We start from the raw sequence: 9,880 nt of genomic DNA on the forward strand, positions 1-9,880 counted from the left end.
CATATTAATTAAACTTTATTGTATGGAAGGTACATAAAGATTCTCAGTCTTGTCTGGCAAACAGCCAACCGAAAGTATTACTCAATAACTTGATACGTAAAAACATAATGATATACGTCAACATACATAAAATATTGGAAGAATTACTATGAGGTCCCATACAAAAAAAAAATTATAAAACAAGTCCCAAAGTTATTATTTTCTACTCTAGAACTTGTCATTACAGGCTGCTCAGATTGTTGTTGAACCTTTTAGTAGTTATTTCTCTTGTATGGGACTTGATTATAATTCTTCCTAAAATATTTGCATACGAGGATGTAGAGTAATGGATAGCTATTCGTAGGATGTTCTGTTTCATTCAGAAGTTGTCTTATTTATGTTTCGATTGTGTGGTAGTTTGTGATTGAAGTTGACCAGCATAATACTACCTTGCCTATGCTTTTAAAAGTATTGTCTATTATATTATTGTGAGAAGTGTATTAACATAATTAATCTCATGCATATAGTTAGATAATTACTACATCCAATCTTTAATATAAAAGCTAGTTTAACTTTTAATTTGATTCTAAATATAAGATATTAATCTACTTTGTCTTTTATTACCTCCGATCTTTATTAGAAGACCTCATTTATAGTCTATAAATAGGGTCTTATAATTAAAACCTGAGATGGTATATTTATCAATTTTTTTCAAAAATAATTCTTGTAGTAGTTACACATGTTAAAGACTCCATCAAATAATAGTTTTAGCTAATACACATAATTAGTAAAAGTATTTAAAAAAAAGACAATACCTATTTATTATAAATAAATAGCTTAACTATTTTTTTAATTTTTTCAAATTAGTCTATTAGGTCTTATATCAAAGATCAGAAGTAGTAGTAAGCAATTCTTGTAGGACAAATTAAGGACATATGATTCAAAAATAGATTATATGACAATCACAAAACATAAAGCACAAAGAGGGCTCATGATTGGCCAAATGTTTAACATGATAGTAGAAATTGCAAGGACAATGAAAAGCATTGAATTAGCATAGTGGTCTAATTACTAAAGCTGATTAACACTATTCATCATTCAATAATACTTAACATGAAGTTTTTTTATATCCCTTGTGTTAAGTTCTGCAATCACACACATATATGTAATCTATTTTTAAAATATTAATATTTAATAATAAACTTACATATGAAAAATATAAAATATATAATTATGTGTGATTGGAAAACTTGATATGATTGATATAAGTAACTTTATATAATTATTTTCCTTTATTATATTGGTGAATATTGGAAAATACAGAAGATATGTTATTTTAACCTAGTCGCATGATCCAGCAATTTACCCGTTCTTGGGTCATACATGCCTAGCTAGAGAATTTGCAGAAGTTTCCTATAGAGTAATATTTAATATTACCTCACACGATAAGAGCTCTATAAATATGTGTGTGTGTGTGTGTGTGTGTGTGTTGTGTGTGTATTAGTTGTTTGATTCTAAAGTAGTGCTGAGTGAAGGAGGAAGTTTGGAACAGAGGGGTCTAACGCTGCATTATAATATTGGAATGAATCTTGTCGTGAAATTCATAAATTTACATGGACATACTGTAGCATAATTGCTATATAATAATATGAAATTTTGACCAAAGAATTTCGATAGTAACAATAGGATTAAGAGTCTAGCTTGCAGCAATCAGTCCTTTTAATTATTGGAAATAGACTTTGGTTTATCTACATGCACGTATATATTCTATGGATATTGATAACTGGAGCTAGAGGATAGTGTATGCGATCGGCAAGGATAGGGCTATGGGCTTGAATTGCGTGGGAAATAAACTTTTTGCTTTTTTGTTTCAAGAAAGCACATTATTAGGCTCCAATCAATTTGAATCCAATCTGGTCAAGCCATGACGATGTATTTGAATCACGCCTTTGCTTGAATAGAATGAACAAACACTGACTCACTTGAATTTATTACCGTTGAATAAATTGTAACGGAACTTTAATATATACTACCTCCATCCTTAATATAAGAACTAATTGACTAATTTAGATAGATTAAGAAAACTAGTTAAGTTAGTTATTTGTAATAGATAGGTGTTATTTTTCCTAAAATATCTTTGCTAATCAAGTGTATTGACTAGAACTATCATTACTACAAGGATTATCTTGAAAAAAAAATGGATAAATATGATAGACAAAATAGAATGGGGTTTATATTTATGACCAAAATAAAATTAAACGAGTTCTTATATTAAAAACCGAAGGTAGTATATATATTCGCATAAATATTGATAAGATTAAGAGTACTACTTAACATCAAGATCCAAAGATACTCTCTTCAGGTGGAATGATGACGTGCGTAACATACAAATATATATATATATAAATAATTATCAAATTAAATAAAATAATGATTTATTATTAAGTTATTAAGAAAAACACAACTTTCCACCTGAAAAGTTGGGGGCAATGACTAAGAGAAGAATTTTTTGGGGGGTTGTATTAAATGAAAGGAGAATTTTGGAGGGCGGGGGAGTAGTAAATGATGGAAGAAAAGAGAGGGGGAAGGTACGGATGGGAGTGGAAAATGGGAGATGGGTGCTGAAAAATTAAATGTGAGGGTATTACATATATATATATATATTTATATCATCATTCGGTTATTTCTTTCAAGCTAGAGCAAGAGAGAGTGGGAGAGAAAGAGAGAGCGAGAGAAGAGAGAAGAGAGAGAGAGAGAGTGGAAGTACATATTGTCTGGAGGATAAGGAAAGATTTGATGATCATATAGGTACACAAATATACTTCTTTTTATCAAATTTTTTAATGAATATTTTCTATATATTTATAGATTTATATTATTAGTATCACTATAATGTTTAGAGAAAATTATACTATTTTTGTATAGAGTAAATATGGAGACTTGATAATGTATGACTGTAGAAATTTAAAGATACATTATTAAGAAATTTCAATCGGTTTATATTTACTCAATGACTATTTTGAGAATTTTAAATTGAGATTTTAGTTGAAAAATTTGTTATTAGAAGATATAGAACATTTTTACCTATTAAATTTAAGTTAAATAATTTATTTGAGTTATTTAACATATTATTGAGGTTTTAATCGGTTTAAATATTAAGTAAGTTAAAGATATATTTTTGAAATAATTTTTGAAAGCTTGAAAAATTGTAAATTGAGAATTTTGTGAAATTAAATAAAGTTACCGTTTGTTTATAATTTAAAAAAATTGTTTGGTTTGAGAAAAATTTTTAAATAAGATTATAATAAAAAATTGAGAATTTTAATATAAACTATTTATATATATTGGGTAATAAAGATATATTTAATTAAGTTATTAAATTTAAATAGTTTTATAAAAATTTTATTGTCAAAATAATATTATATTTACTATAAATAGAAAAATTTGAGAGAGCTAATATATTTATGTAATTTTAGTTTAGAGGATAGTCTTAGAATTTTAGAGTAGTTTTGGAGTAGTTTTGAATTTATATTAATAAATACTTATATGCAATTTTGTAGACTCTTGATAATTTTGGAGTAATCTTTGTGAATATTTGTAAGCTAGAGTAGTAGATAACTTTAAAAATTCTTTCTTGTACATGTGAATTGTGTATGATTATATTATGAATTTACTAATTTTTATGTTACTAAAATATAATATTATGATTTTTCAAATAAATGTTTTGATATGTTACTTGCTTTTGTTAAGATTTATTGCTATTAATTATGATCAGTATTTAAATATATTGATATCCATGGAATTAGCATGAGTTGTTATTAAATAGTACAGAAATTTTAATTATCTTATTTTTAATAATATACTTGAGGACGTATTTATGATGCAACATTATTTGCATCTAACATATGCATTGTTGGGCTAAGGATAGAAAGAGATTGTATGGATATAAATTATCACGTGATATGCCATCCCTCGATGAACAGTGGATGGCACTTGTCAGAGCCCATTCTTCCATGTTTTCCTTTGGTCGGGAATTCTTTGAGCTGCCGGGACATGTGACACCCCCTTATTTTTATTTGTAAAGGAGGGGAGCCATAGTTCGAACTTGAGGTCTATATCTTTGGCCGGATATATCTCTAGTTCGGTGAGTTTGGAATAATTCAATAAAATGGATTAATTCTTCTCGGACTATGTGTTTACCTATGGCTCTGTTAGTGGGTATAAGAGTGGACGGTGATAAAGGGAGGCAGCATATTGCATTATTTTTTTTTTATATAATGAAAAAATGTGTTGGTATATTGTTGAATCAAAATGAAATTGAGTTGAATGTATCAAATCCGTGATTTTTATTATACACAATATAAAAGATTTTTGGTTTATCATATATGGTTTGCTTGTAGATGCTAGAATTTCAGTAATTACTGACCGACGTTGAATCTCACCCCCTATATTAACAATTATCAAGCGAAGGTCTAATAGGAATCAAGAGAGTGGTATCAATAGAGTGAGCCGTGAAGGCTTTTGTGCTCCTCAAGCACATGCTATATTATATTTTTATTTTCCATGGATATAAGACTTTATAGTTTTATTTGGTGGTTGTATGGGTCAAAAAATTTTGGGCTGAAATTAATGACACTTGCTTTGTTGTAGTATGTATGTCAATGAATTTTTTCTATGTGTAGAGATATGATATGATATGATTTGATATGTAAATATTATGTAATTATGATTAGGATTTGATAGGATATGATATTATCATAATGGGCCATTAATGCAGAGGCTCCTCTCACTTGTATATATATGTGTATATTCTGATCAATGAAATACAAGAGAATTATTTTCCATTTTATTCTATTTCCTACATGGTATCAGAGCGTGGGAATTTTCTCTCTAGGTGTTAATTTTCGGTTGCTACAGTACCGCCGCCGCACTGTTCACTCGGCGTCCGTACAGTCCGTACGCCTGCACTGTTCATCGACTTTCCGGCGGCGTCCGTGCGCTCTGCACTGTTCACTCGGCGTCCGTACAGTCCGTACGGTTTATTACTTTCTGGCGTTCTGTTTCGTTTCTGGCGCATCTCCGGCACGCTGTTTGTGCAATTCAGTTCTGTTTGCAGCTCCCTGTGTAGCTGTTGGCCTTTTCACTGCCTTGGTATTCATTAGGTAATCCAGGTATCGTGCTTTGTATTCCTGTGTAACACTCTTTCGCATTCCCTTTGGTTAGTGCACTTCATCTATGGCGGAAATTAAATCTGTCTCGGAGCTTGTCCCAACTATTACTAAAATTACTGATCACAAGTTGACTTGGGTAAATTATTTGGATTGGAGTAAAACCATTCGCCTCTATCTGCGGAGCATTGAGAAGGAAGACCATCTGACTGATGATCCTCCAACAACTGATTCCAAAAAGACCTGGTTGCGGGATGATGCACGGCTATTTTTCCAGATCCGTAATTCCATTGACAGTGAGATTATTCCCTCTATTAATCACTGTGAATTGGTTAAGGAACTAATGGATTATTTAGATTTTTTGTATTCAGGAAAAGGAAATATCTCTCGTGTTTACGAGGTCTGCAAAGCTTTCTATCGTTCTGAAAAACAGGATCGTCCTCTCAAAGCCTACTTTATGGACTTTAAAAGGATGTATGAAGAACTGAATGTGTTAATGCCTCTTACTGCTGATTTGAAGGTTCAGCATAAGCAACGGGAGCAAATGGCTATTATGAGCTTTCTTACTGGTCTCCCACCTGAGTACGACACAGTTCGGTCTCAAATCTTATCCGGATCTGAATTTCTGACCTTCAAGATGTGTTTTCCAGAGTAATGAGAGCTGAGAATCTCTTGCCACCAGCTGCTAGTATTCCTACAAGTGCCTTGCTCAGTAAGGGCACCTATGAGACTCGTAGTCCTATTGATAACCGCGGGGGGCCTACCCGTGGTGGTTCGAAGCAAGGGGGAGCCCCTTCTGACTCCAGTGGGGTAGTGTGTTATTACTGCAAAGAACCGGGGCATACAAAACGCACATGTCGAAAACTTCAGAATAAACAGCAACGGAATAACTCTGCCCACGTGGCTACACAAGCCAGTGACACAGTCACGATTTCTGCTGCTGAGTATGCCCAGTTAAAATCTACTACACCGTCTGTGAGTGCCGCAGCTACAACAGGTAATAATGCTACTGCCCTTGCTTCTTCTTCCTCAAAGTGGATCATAGATTCCGGGGCTACTGATCATATGACAGGTAACAGCCATCTCTTCTCCTCTTATAATGCTTTTGCCAATCCGTCAAGTGTTTCCATCGCTGATGGTTCCCAGTCTCAAGTTCTCGGTTCTGGCACTGTTAATCCCACACCCTCTATCCGTTTGTCATCTGTGCTAAATGTTCCTAAACTTGCTTTTAATCTCCTATCTCCCAGTAAACTCACCCGTCAACTAAACTGTTGGGTCTCACTTTTTCCTTCTCATTGCTTGATACAGGATCTTTTGACGAGGCGGATTATTGGTAGAGGTTATGAATCTGGCGGGCACTATATACTGGATGATCGGGTGTCTCATGCGGTAGCTTGCGCTAGCAGTCATTCTCCCTTTGAAGTTCATTGTCGATTGGGTCATTTGTCTTTATCTTCTCTTAAGAAAGTTTATCCTCAATTTCAGCATTTGTCGTCTTTAGATTGTGAGTCATGTCAGTTTGCCAAGCATCATCGTCTTCCTTTAGTGTCTCGTGTCAATAAACGGGTTTCATCCCCTTTTGAGTTAGTCCATTCTGATGTTTGGGGTCCTTGTCCTGTAGAGTCCAAAGCAGGGTTTAAATACTTTGTTACATTTGTTGATGATTATTCCCGGACAACTTGGTTATATTTAATGAAACATCGTTCTGAATTGTTTTCCCATTTTTGTGCCTTTTGTGCTGAGATTAAAACTCAATTTAATGTTTCTATTCGCACCTTACGAAGTGATAATGCTAAAGAATATCTCTCTGCTTCGTTCCAATCTTACATGCTTCAAAATGGTATACTTCATCAGTCGTCTTGTGTCGATACACCAGCTCAAAATGGTGTTGCAGAAAGAAAAAATCGCCACCTACTTGAGGTGGCCCGTGCACTTTTGTTTCAAATGCAGGTTCCTAAACCATTTTGGGCTGACGCGGTCTCCACTGCCTGCTTCCTTATTAACCGAATGCCTTCCTCTGTTCTTGATGGTAACTCTCCTTTTTCTACCCTCTTTCCTTCTAAGCCTTTGTTCCCTATTGCTCCTAAGATATTTGGGTGTGTCTGTTTTGTGCGGGATGTACGGCCATCTATTTCAAAGTTAGACCCAAAGTCTCTTAAATGTGTCTTCCTTGGATACTCTCGGGTCCAAAAAGGTTATCGTTGTTTCTCACCTACTCTCAATCGTTATTTAGTATCTGCAGATGTCACCTTTCAGGAGTCCACACCATATTTCTCGCATTCTTCCCCACCTGCTCCACCTGCGGAGGAGGATGACCTTCTAATATACTCTGTCACCTCACCATCACTGTCGTCGCAAGCACCCGCTCCCGCACTCGTTCAACCCTTTGATCGTGTGTATACACAACGGTCAACGGAGATTACTACCGCCACGCCAGCTTCTATTCCTCCCTGGTCCGCCTCGCCCTCAGATCCTGAGTTGAGCAACACTGAACCTCGTTCTGACCCTAATCCTGAGACACCTCCTGTTCCAGACCCGGATGCCTCTCTTGATCTACCCATTGCCCTTCGCAAAGGTAAACGTACTTGTGCCCATCCTATTTCGTCCTTTGTTTCATATGACCGCTTGTCTCCTGTGTCCAGTTCCTTTGTTGCCTCCCTAGATACTATCTCTGTGCCCAGAACTATTCGTGAAGCCTTGGCCCACTCAGGTTGGCGTGCTGCAATGGAAGAGGAGATGGCGGCCCTTGATCGAGCTGGTACATGGACCCTGGTCGATTTACCGGCGGGTAAAAAGGCCATTGGATGTAAATGGGTGTTAACTCCGAAAACTAAGGCTGACGGCACACTTGACCGCCTTAAGGCTCGCCTTGTGGCTAAAGGTTATGCACAAACCTATGGCATTGACTATTCCGAAACCTTTTCTCCTGTTGCTAAGCTCTCATCTGTCCGTCTGTTCATCTCTCTGGCTGCTACTTATGATTGGGATCTACATCAATTAGACATTAAAAATGCATTCTTACATGGTGATCTTCATGAAGAGGTCTATATGGAGCAACCACCTGGGTTCGTTGCTCAGGGGGAGCATGGGAAAGTATGTCGCCTTAAGAGGTCCTTGTATGGTTTGAAGCAAAGCCCTCGTGCATGGTTTGACCGGTTCAGTACTGTCGTACAGAAATTTGGCATGAGCCAAAGCAAGTGCGATCATTCTGTATTTTATCAAAGAACAGCGGCTGGCATGATTCTCTTGGTGGTATATGTAGATGACATTGTGATCACAGGCAGTAATGGTTCGGGCATCTCGTCCCTCAAGTCCTTTCTTAATTCCCACTTTCAGACGAAGGATCTGGGCTCTCTGACATACTTTCTAGGTATTGAAGTTATGCGAAGCAAGAAGGGCATATTACTGACACAGCGCAAATATGTTCTTGACCTCCTGAAGGAAACTGGAAAGTTGGGAGCAGCACCGACCAAGTTTCCTATGGTTCACAACCCACTCCTTGACGCTGATGGGAGCATACCACTCGATGATTCTCTTGATGATGAGAAACGGATGCTTGAGGCTCAGAAGAGCAAACCATTTGAGAATCCTGAGAGGTACAGGAGAATGATTGGCAAGTTAAACTATCTCACTGTAACTCGTCCGGATATTACTTATCCAGTCAGTGTACTAAGCCAGTTCATGGCATCCCCGACTGTCAGACAGTGGGAAGCCTTGGAGCACGTGTTACATTATTTGAAGGGATGTCCAGGTCGTGGGATATTATACAAAAATCATGGCCATACAGACATTGAGTGCTTCTGTGATGCAGATCATGGTGGATCAAAGGCCACGAGACGGTCTACTACAGGATACTGTGTCTTTGTGGGCGGGAATCTGGTGTCCTGGAAAAGCAAGAAACAAAATGTGGTGTCCAGATCGAGCGCAGAGGCAGAATACCGAGCTATGGCACAGTCTGTATGTGAGATAATCTGGATATATCAGCTATTAAAGGAAGTTGGCCTCAAAACCACTTTGCCAGCAAAGTTGTGGTGTGACAATAAGGCTGCCCTACATATAGCCTCCAATTCTGTGTTCCATGAACGTACCAAACATATTGAGATTGATTGTCATTTTATCAGAGACAAGCTTAAGGAGAACTTCATCTCCACTGGATATGTGCGTTCTAGTGATCAATTAGGCGACCTTCTCACTAAAGCTCTAAATGGGACTCGTGTTGACTATCTGTGTGACAAGTTGGGCATGCTTAACATTTATGCTCCAACTTGAGGGGGAGTGTAGAGATATGATATGATTTGATATGTAAATATTATGTAATTATGATTAGGATTTGATAGGATATGATATTATCATAATGGGCCATTAATGCAGAGGCTCCTCTCACTTGTATATATATGTGTATATTCTGATCAATGAAATACAAGAGAATTATTTTCCATTTTATTCTATTTCCTACAATATGAAATATTTTATCAGGTATATGGATATAATTATGTGAGGTGTTACAATGTGGTTGGAGATATTTTTAAGAAGAAGAGAATGTTGATCAGGAGGCTTGAGGGGATTGACCAAGCAAGAAGAAATAAAGTTGCAATAGGCCTTTACAAGTTGGAAAAACAGCTGGGGAAGGATTATAATAAATTGGTTGCTCTGGAAGAGCTTATCTGGTACCAAAAATCAAGATGTAAATGGCTCTGATGGGGTGATAGAAACACTTGCTTTTTTCATGTCTC

At 36.2% G+C, this 9,880-nt stretch overlaps 1 protein-coding gene across 2 annotated transcripts; it reads left to right on the forward strand.

Annotated features, from left to right (window-relative positions):
- The first annotated feature begins 4,975 nt into the window (after positions 1 to 4,975).
- On the forward strand, positions 4,976 to 6,867 carry LOC114742161 (uncharacterized). Of its 2 annotated transcripts, none has more exons than XM_028930421.1 (2): positions 4,976 to 6,219; positions 6,456 to 6,867. In XM_028930421.1, exons 1-2 carry the CDS (start codon positions 5,802 to 5,804, stop codon positions 6,482 to 6,484), a joined length of 447 nt encoding a protein of 148 aa, XP_028786254.1. In that variant the 5' UTR covers positions 4,976 to 5,801; the 3' UTR covers positions 6,485 to 6,867. The 2 variants fall into 2 exon arrangements, with proteins under 2 accessions (XP_028786254.1, XP_028786255.1); XM_028930422.1 differs by having other exon boundaries at positions 4,976 to 6,144; positions 6,456 to 6,522.
- The last annotated feature ends 3,013 nt before the right edge of the window (positions 6,868 to 9,880 follow it).

This window comes from Neltuma alba, unplaced genomic scaffold (genome assembly GCF_004799145.2).
Source record: "Neltuma alba isolate B1F8T4 unplaced genomic scaffold, ASM479914v2 tig00003667_pilon, whole genome shotgun sequence".
Classification (NCBI taxonomy): domain Eukaryota; kingdom Viridiplantae; phylum Streptophyta; class Magnoliopsida; order Fabales; family Fabaceae; genus Neltuma; species Neltuma alba.

Excerpts from the sequence above, each read along its gene's own strand:
- LOC114742161 (XM_028930421.1), top strand. The coding sequence starts at position 5,802 with ATGAGAGCTGAGAATCTCTTGCCACCAGCTGCTAGTATTCCTACAAGT. Across the intron at positions 6,220-6,455 it reads GGCTACTGATCATATGACAG|GATCTTTTGACGAGGCGGAT; the intron begins GTAACAGCCATC and ends TGCTTGATACAG.